This window comes from Dermacentor variabilis, chromosome 1, assembly GCF_050947875.1.
Source record: "Dermacentor variabilis isolate Ectoservices chromosome 1, ASM5094787v1, whole genome shotgun sequence".
In the NCBI taxonomy this organism is placed as follows: domain Eukaryota; kingdom Metazoa; phylum Arthropoda; class Arachnida; order Ixodida; family Ixodidae; genus Dermacentor; species Dermacentor variabilis.
Window position 1 is genome coordinate 211783453 of NC_134568.1, and position 14442 is coordinate 211797894.

Consider the following 14442-nt stretch of genomic DNA (forward strand, 5'->3'; position numbering starts at 1 on the left):
TACAAGTAGTCGAGGAAAACGTGACTAGGCCTACATTATCGCTTTATCGCCATAGCTGCATGACATTTCAGTGTGTTGGTCCACAGCCTGTTTACTGTGCATCACTATTTTTACCGTTTCATTCTCGTGTGCTAAATTTAAAATTGTTGGCAGTTTCTGTTGTGGGGTAATGCAACTGCACATAGCAATGGCTTCAAACATATGCTGTGGACGTCCCTGTTTTGCTTTTGTTCGGTGTCGTGTTGCTCCATTCACTGGGAGGCTAGTAGCGCGTCTTTCGTAGGCTCACGCTTCTCACTATATTGTGACCTCTGAGGTAAATTTCTGTGAACCATTTGCCCTCACCAGCCTTCTTGTGACCGATGGGATAATACGAAGTCAGCGCCGTGTGTCTGTATAGTTGTACTGTAGCACCCACCGTAATAGTGTGGAGTTCAGCTGTTGTGCTATTTCTGAGAACCTCGGATACCACCAATAGTTTCGCTTAACATTCGTACCTCGACAACGTTTCATTAATTGTGCTGGTGTGCATATTCTCTACGCTAGCACTTCATATTCTTGTTTGTATAAGATACTGGCCATGTTTTAATAAAGCAAGTGTTAACGTGCACAGGTGGTGCGTTTTTTTTTTTAGTGGTTTGCATTTACGAGCAGTGCAGACAAACATCGTGATTTGTTTACGAAAGCTAGTGCAAGGAGATGCAGATGCTGTGGCCCACGTGCAGTGTGTGGAAATATCGCGGTTTCGGTTTCAACGCGAGCTTGTTTGGTGCTGTCCTACACGAGTTCGGGCCTACGTCAAATGGCGAAGCATGGGAATGCCCACGTGTGCCCTATCACCAGGTATTAAAGGAAACCAGTGATCCTGACCTGGTAACGCATAGAGCGATGCTCCGTTATAGCCCGACTTCCACATTGCTACGTGCAACCGTTATTTGTTCATTCTACACAGACTTGCGTTGTACATGTGTTGAGACAACATATTTTCGCGTGGCACTTCCGGTAGTAAATTTAATTTTGCAGTTTAATTTTACACTGAATACCGTAGTTAACATGACAGTCTTAGCATTCAAGTGTCTGCACAGCACACAGCAGTAACATTTAACGTCTCATGTTGACCTTGATAAAAAAACGTGTCCGAAAGCCTGATGTTGCTTTTCTGAATTCTCCTCCTGTTGATCTCTTCAACGCATTTATTTTATTATGTGAAACCATATACTGTCCATTCCTAACAACGTAAGCCTGAGCATGCGCTTTTAGCACTTATGATGCTTCTGTGAGAACTGTGGGTATGGGCCAACTCTGGCTTTGTCAACTTCTGCTTGCCACAGTAACGGTGGTCACAGTTTATTTTAAACAGCTGATGGAAGAAAATTTGATGCTGGAAATTTTTATGTACTGATATCTGGTGCATGTCTACAAAATCAAATCTTAATCATTTGTCTCACCACACCACATTTCAGTCCTGAAAGAACTGTAATTCTTTCAGGACTGAAAGGCGGTGTAGTGAGACAAATTATAAGTCTATCAGGACTGAAAGGTGGTGTAGTGAGACAAATTATTAACATCTGAATTTGTGCATATGCACCAGATATCAGTACATAAACTTTCTAAGCTTCAAATTTTCTTCCATCAGCTGTAGCTGTGGCTATTTGAAAGCCATGCATTGTTGCTCATAGAGATTATACCTGTTCTTTCGTGCGGACTAGTGAAGGAAATTTATATTCAAGGTAGTCTATCATGGTACTAGTTGCATTTTGTTGGCAGATGTAACTATGTCAATATTTCGACTATACAAGGTGTCTTAGTGAAAACAATGAGTGAATTCTTGTTAATTAGTCGATTATGCATTTCAATTTTTTGTGCAAGTGATATCCGCCTTTTCAAGTAGGCCAGCTCATGGACTAGAATTGTGCTATCTGCCACAGAAAATTTTAAACAGATTTTGAAGGTGTTCACTGAAATACTCCGCATTAGCACCTGCTACATTTGCTGTCTGTTCTCACTAGTAAAACTGGTGTGATATGGCTTTTAGGGGTGGTGAAGAATTGAGTGAAATGAGAGTAGAAATGATACGTGAACCTGACCCTGGTATATTACGAGTTTTATTCCTTTTGGTCATCAAACAAAAAGCAAGAACAAAAAATGGCATTTTTGCTTTGGCAGAGCCAGGAGTTGCTGAAGAATAATGGCTGACTTGGTGAATATTTAAATTAAAGAGTTTCACTGCGCTACCTTGATGGCCATGAAGTTATCTCTAGCAGTTGTGTGTGCACGTATGTGTGCATATGTTGATGCTGCAGTTCATTAAGTTAGGCTCCAGACTACCATTCAGTTGATATGTCATTAAAATATAATTGTGCTAAGTATAGCAAGGGCTACTGTATTATATTTCATTGTGATTAAGTGAGAAGAGCCAGGACATTTAAGACACTGTTGTTGCGCTTCTTGACAGGTACTCAAGTTTTTCATAGCAGGGTGGTGCTATGTTTATGACAAGCATTCTACCTCTGCCTGGAGACAAGTACACTGCATGGGTCGTGCACGCACAAGCTTGGAGTGTACTTTGTCGGTTTGCTGGGAGGCACACCCAGGCCTCAAGGAAATTCAGCTTTTTTTTTGGGGGGGGGGGAATATATGGTCTTTGTTTAGTCTTGACTTCTCTCACGCTGGTTCTTCAGGCCTGCTCATACAGTACTTGCCTGCCTTGGTGGCTATGGCATTCTGCTGCTAAATGAGGTCATCGGCTTTATTTCTTGCCACTATGTCGGCATTCCGATGGTTGTGCAATGCAGAAACACTCATTCACCAAGCTTTCAGTGCACGTAAAAGCACCAGTAGGTCAAAATTAATCTGGAGTCCTTCACTGTTTTTCACATCCCCTTGTTGCTTTGAGACATTAAACCATATCAGTCAATCATTGCTCATGGAGAGCTTGATGTTCCTTGGATGCCTTGACTGTAAGTTGCTGTGAAGGCCATACTTTGCATTGCATGTAACTTCTTTGATGGTGCATACAACTAGGGCCGTATTAAACATTCACCTTCTGCGATAGTTTCACCGCCGCTATAGTCGTGTTCAATAAATCAAGCGATTTCTTACCCGTGACGTCAGCGTGCACTATCAATACACGCTGTTGAACGCTTCACATCGCATGAGAGAGCGCACCGTGCGAGTGCAGAGCGGCTCAGGTGTGTTGTTTTCGAGTGTAGTGGCCGCAGTACACTGACTACGGTTGGTTACGGCTGCTTTAGGTAAAATAAATTGAATAAAGAAGTGTGAAATGTTTTATTTTAAATGAATCAACAAATATTGTCGCGAAACAATGCGTGTAAGGCGCCACCGATAAGGCTACTATAAACTACCGCCTACCTTATTTCTACTACACTCCACCACCAACCAAATGCCGAAAGACGTGTTCGTTAATTCAGTATATGTCAAGAGCACCCATCGAAACCATGACATTAAAATGACATAGGCCGGAACTACTATGCGACATTGTTTATTTTCCGGTTTTGCTAAAACTGCCAATCAGCGCACGCTGTTGGCGGAGGCGGGGCCAAGGCAATAGTTTCGTGGAAGGCGAACATTTCAGAATATGGGCCCTATTCACTGAAGAGCAGCTTACTACATTTTTTTTTGTTTAAACTATAACAAACACTTGCTTTAACTGTCAATTGTGTAGCCTACGACAGCCTTATACATAAAATTGTACTTTATGGCTATCATATATTTCAAGTTAGTGCAAAAAAGAGCCTTTAGGGTTTGTTTACACCATTAAAAGTGCTTATGTTAAAAAACTCGGCAAGTGAAGTATTTGGGTGTTACACTCAGGAGTAACTTAAGTTGGGAACCCCCATATAGATAATATTTATTGTAATGCGCTAAAAAAGCTGGTACTTTTAAAACGTATACTACTTCATGCGGCACCCGTTGTAAAGTTAACAGCATACAAAGCTCTCATCAGGTCAAAATTAGAATATGCGGTCCTAATCTAGAGTCCGTATCAACAATATTTAATTTAATATATAGAAAGGGTGCAGAACTTAGCCTTGAGGTTTATCTATTCTACCTATTCGCGTTTCTCGAGCGTATCTGTCCTTTGCGATAGGGCAAAGATGAAAAAACTCGATCATCATAGAATGGTGTCCAGATTAAAATTTAATTATCAGCTTTACCAAGGTCAACTTAAAATACCGCGTGAACATCACATAACCGAGCTGTCCATGCGCTTTGACTGTACACAATAACACAGTTAGGCGAACATTTATTTACCTTAACGTACATCAATATTCCCCATTACCTCATGCTATATCAATATGGAATAAATTACCACAAGTAGTTAATGCTTATACAACACAATCGTTCGTTCATATTGTGAATAATTTTTCTTTCGATTAATAGCTGCACACAATGAAGGAAATTAATGAATGCTCGTGTGTGTGTGTTGTATTAAAATGAGGTAAAATGCTGGATGTAGTGAACTGTTCTGCGTGCATGCAATATCACTGCTTTGTTGTCGAGTTTTGAACTACGACTATTGTTCTTACTTCATATTTATTGTTGATAGTTCAAAATTGCAGCTACTGATGTCCCTGTATTTTTTTCTTTATTCTGTATTTTTCGATTTCTGGTCTTGTTTATTACCATTGATGTTACCACTCCCGCTTGGGCCCAAATAGGGCCTGCAGTATTTTAAAATAAATAAATAAAGTTCTCCCAGAAACCCATAAACAAGCTAGCAGAATACCTAAAGAAAACAGGGTTGCAACTGAGCCCAGAGAAAACAATTCACCCTCACCTAGGGGAAGGAAACTAGATGTGCCAAGGTGAATTTTTTTATTTGGGTGGCATACAACTTTAGAGAACAACTGAATTGACAGTCCAGATTCTGGGCAAACTAGAAGCCAGAAAGCCAACCTTGGAGAGCCTGCTCACAAAAGGACTGCGCGGGATAATTGGTTTCCCAAATACGCCAAGGTAGAACTCTACTAGTACTATAGGCTACCTAAGCTCAAAGCAATCGTGTGATTCAGTGAAAGAAAACTGAAGGTGTAGAACATCTACAGAGTCTGGCAGTAGTTTCCACTTTGCATCATGGGACCTTGCTTGGGAACTGGAAGCCCATATCACGAGAATAGCACTTTAGGAAGATGTAGAAGTGTTCATTACCAAGCTGATGACCAGGGAACACAGTCCTGAAAGCCAGTTGAGAGCCCAAAGTATCAAGGAAGAAACTTCGTTGAACAATGGCTCTGACTGTGCACAGGTGCTGCTTGGAACCGGATGACTTTCACAGCTAGCTGTGGTGGCTACTGCTGACACTAAAAGAAACCTTAAGTTTGTGATAACAATTGTGTGACAGCAAGCTGAGCACAGTTGAGATTGAACTTCAAGACATCTATGCTGTAGAGTGGTAAAAGGCAGCTTATGGGAAAAATAAAGTAATGGTATACACATCCCTTGATGCCTTAAAGGAACCCTTAAATGATTTTGTCAGCTGTGCACAAATGTACTGAGTTGGTAGGATAGGTCCTTGTGACCGCCAAGGGTCATATTGAAGTGCATTACGCACACTGTGTAATTATTATTTGTTTCATACGTCCGCATCATACAGATTGTAGTGACAATGCTTTTCATGTTTTCACCCTCCTTTGCCCATTCTACGTAGAATGGGTGAGTAATGTCACTCAGAAGAGCAATCTGGTTGGCTTTCCACATAACATTATCAGTAATACTTCAGCTATGCCAAAGAACTAAGCTTCCTTATTATAGCATTGTAATGTAATGTAGTGTATACCTGTAGTGTGTAGTGTATACCTGTAGAAATATTTACACAAATGCAACAAATCTTTGTTTTTTCAAACCAATGGTGCACTGATGTTGAGTATGTGGGTTGCCTGCGAGAGAAGGAATTGAATAAAGAGTTTCTTCCAAAAAGCTGGAGACTGGCTAGGTTGCACAGAGGAAGGCAAGAAAGAATGCAACAAAAGTGTAGTGGTATTAGAAAAATTAAAAGTGCAAGAAAGACACTGTATGAAGACGTGTCCAACTAGTCCACCTATCCATCCTAAAAGTGTTGTGGTAATAGCTGCTGGTGGGACATGGAGGAGTTATGTCACATGAGCATGGGTGCAGCAGTCTCTTCTGGCAGCAGAAACATATAGTACCAGCACTAGTGCTCCTATTCTTGCACTGCAGGTGTATGCAAAAAGTAAACTGCAGCAACTGCATGCTGTAGAAGATGCGAACACTGCAAGAAACTTAATTTTGACACCACCAACACCACAGGAGTAAGAAAAACTGTCAGCCAATCGCACGTTTCTTTCTTTCTATCTCCTTTCCCCCCCCCCCCCCCCCACATGCGCATGGGGTTGCGTTGGAGGGGTTTTTGGCATACAGGCGACAGAGGGACGGACAGACTAATCGGCTAGCCATATACAGCTTCGCTGTGAAACATTTCTGGGTCCATTTAAGGGTATTGGCAGGAACACACCATAGAAACGCAACAGAGGACGAGGTCTCTGCTGTAAATTAAGCATGGCTTGCAGCCTGGTGGTCCACCCGAATTTTGTATCGGGACATGTGAGCAACCTTGGCAATGAGGCACTATATGCATTAATGAGGCACTTCATATTCGAGTATGTCCTCTGCCAAGGTTTGAGCAACCCTGTCCATTTGTCATGTATGACAGTGGGAAGAACTAAGGAAGCAAGCGAAACGCATTGTGCGAGATGATACCTGTGATTCCTCGTCCCATACTGAAGGGAATTCCCCCCAAAGCACAAATTTTTGTACGCAAGGCATGCATTGGCTTTAGCCTAGCTGAAAATATCCTAGCCAAGTTGTCGGGTTCGTACAGTTCCTTTAAATTGGAAAATAGATTCAAGGGCCTTAAAACTCTTTGAAAATAAATTTGCTCCTTGAATTCCTTGGGAAACTGGGATTGCTGGTGACTTTTGAACATTCAAAGTAACAAACTCCACATATGGCAGGGTGTCTACCAACAGGGAAAACCAGGAAAACCAGGAATTCTTAGGGATTTTGAGTAGTCTGGAAATACTCAGGGAAAACTCAGGGAATTTGTGCTTATATCAGGGAAAATTAGCTGTAATATTATTGAAAGGGAACGAAAGTCGCTGTAGAGCTGACTCGAGTAAGAGAGAGCAATCGCAACTAATTTTCTTTGACGCCCTGTCATCAGCTGGAGGAGTTGCCAGTGTACAGTCAACAGCCCACTTTTTGAATGCCCGATAAATCGGACGGCTTCGCGGCACCATAGAACGTCTCTGGAAACATGTCTGAAATTTTGGGCGCAGGAACCCTTCGCCGTCCGATTTTCCGAAATTTTTGCCATGACCGAAGGTTCGAAACGGCATTAATCAAAGCCACTGCTGCTGCCGTTTTCATTGCCGCGCCACCTCGAACCGGCGCTCTCGCACATAGATCCGATGGCAGCCGTAGCCAGCCATCACCGTCGCAATGCTAAGCCTAGCTGCTTTGACGTTTGCTATTAAGCTTCTTGCCGTTCGGTGCCGTGTTTTTCATTGAAAGAATTGCCGCTGTTGCAATTCCATAGCTTCGACGCTCTGAAAGCATAATGCGTTGCATAAAGCCGGTTTCCGAAAGTTAGTTTTACCTTAGTACAAATGTGCCATGCAGTTAAGCATACGCAAATGTATTGCGGTGAAGCATAACAAGTGTGGGAAGGGCCAATTCTTATGGGTCACATGTTGAGACAAAGCGCAAAAAAAAAAAACGAGGACAAGAGAAGGAAACGAAGACGCAGCGCTAGTTATGCAGTACCAACTAGCCTACCAGTCTGTTCTCTTGAACACATTATGTATTCCTTAATTATACACGCATGCACCCGTCATCTCCTGTCACAGTAGGAGCACCGATATGCCTATTAAGTGTACTGGCAGGCCGTAAGAGCTTTTTCGGATGTGCCTATGGCGATTTAAACCCATAAGGGCCATAAAAGAGATGCATTCTTTTTTCCGAACTGCCCGATTTTTCGGATGTTTTTGCGGCCCCTAGGGAGTTCGAAAAATTGGACGTTGACTGTACAACTGACCAAGAGGATGCTTGAAATAGTCCGTGGGCCGAACGCGCGGCGGAAGGAGGACGAGAACACAAAGGACCTATGCATTGAGGAATGAACTGGAAAGGAAGCGTGCCATCGCTTCTTTCAAGGAGCTTGAGCTCAAAAAACAAAGTGGTGGCTGACGCCGAGATGCAGGTGACCATCATCCAAACCAAATAAACACTTCAAAGCAATGAAACGCAACACTGAGGCGTTGTGCGCGGGCTGAGTTGAGGTTGACTTTCCAGCTGCTGAGAGAGAACCTCATTTGTTACAATGTTCCGGCCTCATACCAATGAGCTTGCTATAAGTTGATAGGAATAGCTCACATTTGAAGATATTTACTTTGTATGCATCTCCTTTTTATTCGTATTTGAGAATGTTCGACTCAATTTGCAATGGGTTTTACCATTTTTTCGAAGATATCTTATTCGCTGTGCATTTTACTAACACCTGCGTTCTGTTTTCTTTTGGAGTGAAACAAACGCTGCTATTATTCAGACTGGATTAAGTCGTTTTTTTTAGCATGCTTGCTAGAGAGTGAAAGCATTGGGCGACATGGGTGTCAGCCCATCTTTACGTAAAACAAATTTCTGGGTCACTCAGGGAAATTTGAAATGTCAACTTGGTAGACACCCTGATACGGGCTATGCCATTGACACTGTCTATTGGGGAACATTCCTTATTTTTGACAGTGTGACTAAATGATTGCAATGGGGCATGTAGACAGCCGCCAACGACAGGCTTGTTTAAATCACTGTTGCCATCGTGGAGCTAGACAAAGCCAGCTCAAGAAACCAAGTCGTGCCAGTTTTCTGTTCTTTTGCTGGTTGGTTCACACCGCTGCCATCATGGCTCCATTTAACGCTCTAGGCTCTAGAAATGCCTGGCGGAAAGTAAGTTTCAGCGATTTGGCTTGAGCACGAGTATCATTGGCTGAAGACAAACACTGCTAAACAATCATGCCAGAAGGCAATTGACATTATTATCCTAATATAAATCTCATCACTGCCTTATATTGGACCTTATAATGAGAGGCTTCAGTGTGCTTCTGAAATTTAAAACAAAGAGTGACTAATTAATTACTATTGATTAATTTTGCCACGGGAAGCATCCCCAAATTTCCTCTCCCCCCCTGCCTGCTTTTTATTTACAGGAGTACTGATATGACATTTCTCACTCGTCATTCTTTTGCATTACATGCAGGTCTGAATATTTGATGCCCTAGAGGAATAGTGGCAAGCATTGGAATGACCTAAATAATTTACTATGGCTAAGGTTGGGCACTGTCTAAAAATGTTTTGCTTAGTTAGTCAGAAATTTTTGATTGCATAATTAATCAGTGAACTCTGTTGACTTACCATGGGGTAGCTCAATAAACCAACAAAACTGATCATTTACAGTTGAAACTTGATTTAACGAAGTGATGACCGCACTCGAATTATTTCGTCCAATCGGCAAGTTCAGAAAATTGAGTACGGGATTTTTCGGTCTTTCAAAATCTAAAATGGTAACGTAGTGACACCCAAAAGGTACCGCAGCGTTGCATTCACCGTTAACCCACACCTGCGCATGTAAAAAGTCTGCGAGGGCGGCCGAACTACCGCCGTCCCTAGCGCTATCTGGTGTGTAAGAACGCTGGTGACTGCTGAGTTCATTGTTCCGTGCATGGGCGCGGCATGCCACCTCATGAAGATAAAGCTAGGGCCGTGGCTAGGGTGCCTAGATGTTTTAACACGATAGCATTCGAGTGCACACTCGAAGAAAAACATGTCTGTGTCAATATGAGAAAGAAATCACAGCTTTTTTTACTCATTTATTTCTGGAAAAGCTTCGTTAAATTGGGTTTAATGCAAGCTGGTTTTGTTACTTTGGGTTGACAACATTTGACCTTATGGGTACTTGTCGGGGAATGGAAATTTCTTCGTTAGATCGGGAACTTCATAAAATCGAGCTTCGCTAGATCGAGTTTTAACTATATATATAGATAAAGTTGGTAGAAAAATGCAAACCATGATATTTGAAACAACAGTCACACTTTTCGTGCATGGACAAAACCAAGCATATCAGGCTCATTTAGATCTAAGTGAAAGTCCACTTGTGGAGGCGAAGCTTGTTAATCTTCTCTGGTAAGAAAGTTCCTTTGCCTACTAACAGTCATGCTGTACTGCACTGAAAAAAGGCAATTGCATGGCATATTTTTCCGGTGCTAGTTTGAAGTGCAGTGTAACTGGGCGTCCTCTTTCTTGAGACTGTGGGAAAAGATTTGTGAGGAGATGCCCCTTAATGTATGTGCTGCATAATTTCGCAAACTCTGTATTCTTCGTCATAAACTAAAACAAGTGCCCCAGAAACTAAATTTCATGTATACAAATCACGCATCTGGCCAAAATGGAATATGCGTGCACTGTCTGGGATCCACATAATAAACACAATATTAATGCACTGGAAATGATTCAGTGGGAAGCAGTTAGGTTTATTTTTTTCAAGTACCGTATAACTGACTCACCAACAACTATCATTTACGATCATGGTATACAGACGTTACAACTATGACGGAAAATTCTAAGGATTAAATTTCTTTTTCTACTCAAAAATAACACACTCTCGATCCATCCTGTTCCATATGCCCGACCATTAACTGCAAAACAAACCAGACATCACCACTCTGAATCCTTAACTCCCTATCAAACAAGAACTAATGCGTTCAAATTTTCCTTTTTTCCCCATACTATTAAAGAATGGAACACACTACCATTATCATTCTTAAGCAACACTGACTCAATTGATCTGATTAATTTTTTATCTGTTAATTTCGCAACAGAGATGTCAGTGTTTTGTTTGTTTTCTTCTGAATGCTGGGTGACTATTCTGTGTAATTTTACCACTCCTGCTTGGGCCCGCATGGGCCTGCAGTATTTTGTAAATAAATAAATAAATAAATAAGTAAATAAATAGAGGGTCCCTCAGCAGGTTCTGTTGGAAAATTTTGTTGTATGCAATTGTGAAACACCACCAAGGGAGAATTTTATTGCAAGAATCCTAATGTGCTCTATAGTAGGTGATATATAAACAGATTAAATGTTTGCCAAAGGGGCAAGCAGCTCTTTTGAGGAGGAGAGCATACAAACTTTTGTTACAATTTTCAGCTATTTTTGCAGTGTACATTGGTATGATATTTCCAGACACGATTGTTACCTCATGATCTACGCACCGCATTTGCTTGTTTACAGTGCCTTTAACCTCTTCAGGAGCCCTTTATTACTGTACACATTCCACCTTTTAGGAAAGGTGTTCCAGGGCTCCTTCAGTGCATGGACTTTCATAGTCATTTTAGCCCCTGAGTGTCGCACAGTATACAATACTGTTCTGCTCTCGCAGTAATGGTTGCTTGCTTTCTGTAGGTTTACAGAATTTTAATGTAATTAGCATTCTATGGGAACTTCAGCATTTTTTGGTATTATGTCTCCTTCTAACCTCTGTCACGCCAACTTAAGTCATTTGAGTATGTGCCTGAATAGACAATTTGAAAAGTTAAAAAATTTAAATAAATTATGGAGTTTTACATGCCAACACCACGACCTGATTATGAGGCACGTCGTAGTAGGGGTCTCCGGAAATTTGGACCACCTGGATTTCTTTAACGTGCGCCTAAATCTAAGCACACGGGTGTTTTCGCATTTTGCCCCCATCGAAATGCGGCCGCCGTGGCCAGTATTCGATCCCGCGACCTCGTGCTTACCAGCCCAGCACCGTAGCCGCTAAGCAACCACGGCGGGTAATTTGGAAATAATTGGGCAATTGGGTATAAAAAGTGGGCATGTGCCGCTCTTCAATTAAAAAAAACAAAAAAAGGAAGCGTGAGAGTGGATCCCAGCCACTTCACATGCCTCTTCAAGCTCACTGATAAACACTCCGCACTTGTACATATCACAGCTCTGTCTACACCTTTCACGTTATCACTTTCATAATTATAATTGTCATAATAATCATCATAATGATCAGCATAACATATAAAACATATCCCCCCATCACCTATTATACACCCGTCATAAAAACATTGCTAATCGCATTAATATTGCCAATCATCTCCAAAAAATGGATGTGCTGCCAATTATTTTTTTTTTTTAGGAGCTTGTGCTAATAACTTCTGTGTGTGTAATGGTGTATTCTAAAGGTTGATATCAGGTTTGTTTGTTTGTTTTCCCTGCCCGTTTATTTCTTTTCAGGCAGCAATGGCTGCGGCTACTGACACTGTGCTGTAGCTGCTTGCTGGGCGGATGGAGGACTTGGCACCACAGCTGGGTGGCATACTTGTTAGTGACACCAGCAGCGATGAGCCCAACTCGCAGAGCACACTGTATTCTGGCGGCATGAGTGTCCCTGTGACCTTGGTGGTGTCGGGTGGCCTCCCTGACCAAGCAGATATGGAAACCCACAGCAGTGCCATGTTGTCCACTCTAGCACTACATACTGATGATGGCTGTGGCCCAGCAACACAATTTTTTCTTGAGCAACTAGCTGGTAAGAAGCAGAATGTTGACCACAAGTATGCTGCTAGGCTTAAATGTGACAATTATGTTGGGCTGCATAAATTTATTAAGCTCATTAAGGGAACCAGAACATATGACTTTAGAATGTCTGGGAAGTATGGCATATACATAATGTTATGTTAGCAGCATAGAATGTGTTGCATGAACATTGTATTAAACAAGATTAGAATGTAGGACAGTGTCGACATGCAACAAATGTGTGTTTTAGAATGCATGCATTGAGCAAGTTGCCGCTTCGTTGTGTGTGAACCAAAAGAGTCGGGTAAAATTGTAAAGAAACATGTTGCAGGGGACCAAGGAAGGCAATAACTGGATAGGTGAGACATGTATCATGCAGTGCCATAAAATCGGGTCTCATCAACTTCTGGTCAACTAATCTTTACAGTTAAAAGGAATGGCGAAGTTTACCCAGCTGTAGTTTAAAGCCGATGCCAGATGTGATGTGGATGAGTTGCACCCATCCTTATCCCGCTCCAGGGAAGAGCATGTTATGCAGCACGCGAACTGATAAGTGAGTCAAATATGAGGGGAAATAGAGCACACAGAGGAAAGTGTCACTGCCCCAGGCAAGTGAGAAGGTCTTAAGCATCGATTGAAAAATGTTGCGAACCTATTCCGGTAGCTCAGTGGCTATGCCATTCGACTGAGAATGAGAGCGTGGGCTCGAATGTCTTGAAGCAAAATATAGAAATGCTCATGTACAGCTGATTGTAAAGGCTTTAAAAGCACAGAATTCACACAAATGTGTAATTCAAGTGAGCAATGTGATATTTATACAGGGATGTATCCTGCTCTGAGGGCAGATGAAGTGGCTGTGACAAAATTTCATTTTCTCACAAAGTTCTCGTTTCTGCAACTTCTTTGAGAGTACTTAGATTTAGGTGTACACTAAAGAGACACAAGAGAGAAACACTGAGTTTAGGCTAACTGTGTATTATGTTCAAAAACAGTGGATTTTCTTTAAACGGAATCTCAGTGGCCAGTGAAATTGGCTCCGTTTATCAGGAGTTTCATTTACTGAGAGACAAAGCTTGAGCATTGCATAAGTAGAAAATCTACCAACCATGAGGATGGTGTTCCTTTTAAGCAGCAGTTCCATTTAAGTGATTTGCACTTATTGAGGTTCCACTGTATTGCAGTAAGAGTTTGATTACTGGAAGAGAAAATGAAGGACGAACTCTCATTTTTAAAATTTCGCACTGAAAGTGCACTGTCGGTCTGTTGTCGTAATTTCATGGATAGATTTCTAAAGTACCCTCCTCAAGGTATCGGAACGAGAAAGCAATTAAGGTGCATTCCCTGTACATGTCCTTTACATTCTTTAGGATGCTAATGTGCTGGAATTGATGTTTGATGGGAAAAACATAATGCAAAGGTTATAGATGAATGACAGGTTATTCAGATGCATTGTGCAGTTGTGAATATCAGTCCCTTGCAGTCATTGCATGCAAGTTGGCTGCCCTGTAGCAAAGGAAATGTTCTAAGAGTCTGCACATATATTCATGTCAGGTGGGCCGTTGGCATAGCCTTGCAGCCATGTCACTTGGGCATGTGTGGTGCTGCAGGAAATTTGCTGTTGCACTGTGCTCTTTTGTAAGCTTGATCCACTGCCCAGACTGTGGAAATGGTGTTGAACTGCACCCTCCATGTTGCATTTATCAGTTTCAAATAGTGCAAAGTTGAGTCTCCTGGTAGTAAATGCACGAAGCCATATAATTTGGCTGTCTCAGTTGTGCTTTCATGAACATTTTGAAGACAGGTGAGAATTAATACACGAGAATATGTTGCATGTGCTGCATGTCG

At 41.8% G+C, this 14442-nt stretch overlaps 1 protein-coding gene across 4 annotated transcripts in view; it reads left to right on the forward strand.

Moving 5' to 3' along the window:
• Window positions 1–14442, forward strand: part of LOC142592456 (uncharacterized) — a 155918-nt gene that overhangs the window by 464 nt on the left and 141012 nt on the right. For 3 of the 4 annotated variants that reach the window (XM_075704008.1, XM_075704010.1, XM_075704006.1), the window contains exon 2: window positions 12316–12610. In XM_075704008.1, coding sequence (XP_075560123.1) covers window positions 12367–12610 — 244 coding nt within the window. In that variant the 5' untranslated portion in view covers window positions 12316–12366. Of the gene's footprint in view, window positions 1–708; window positions 844–12315; window positions 12611–14442 lie in introns of those variants that run through there. The other variant, XM_075704007.1, reaches the window with a different exon arrangement.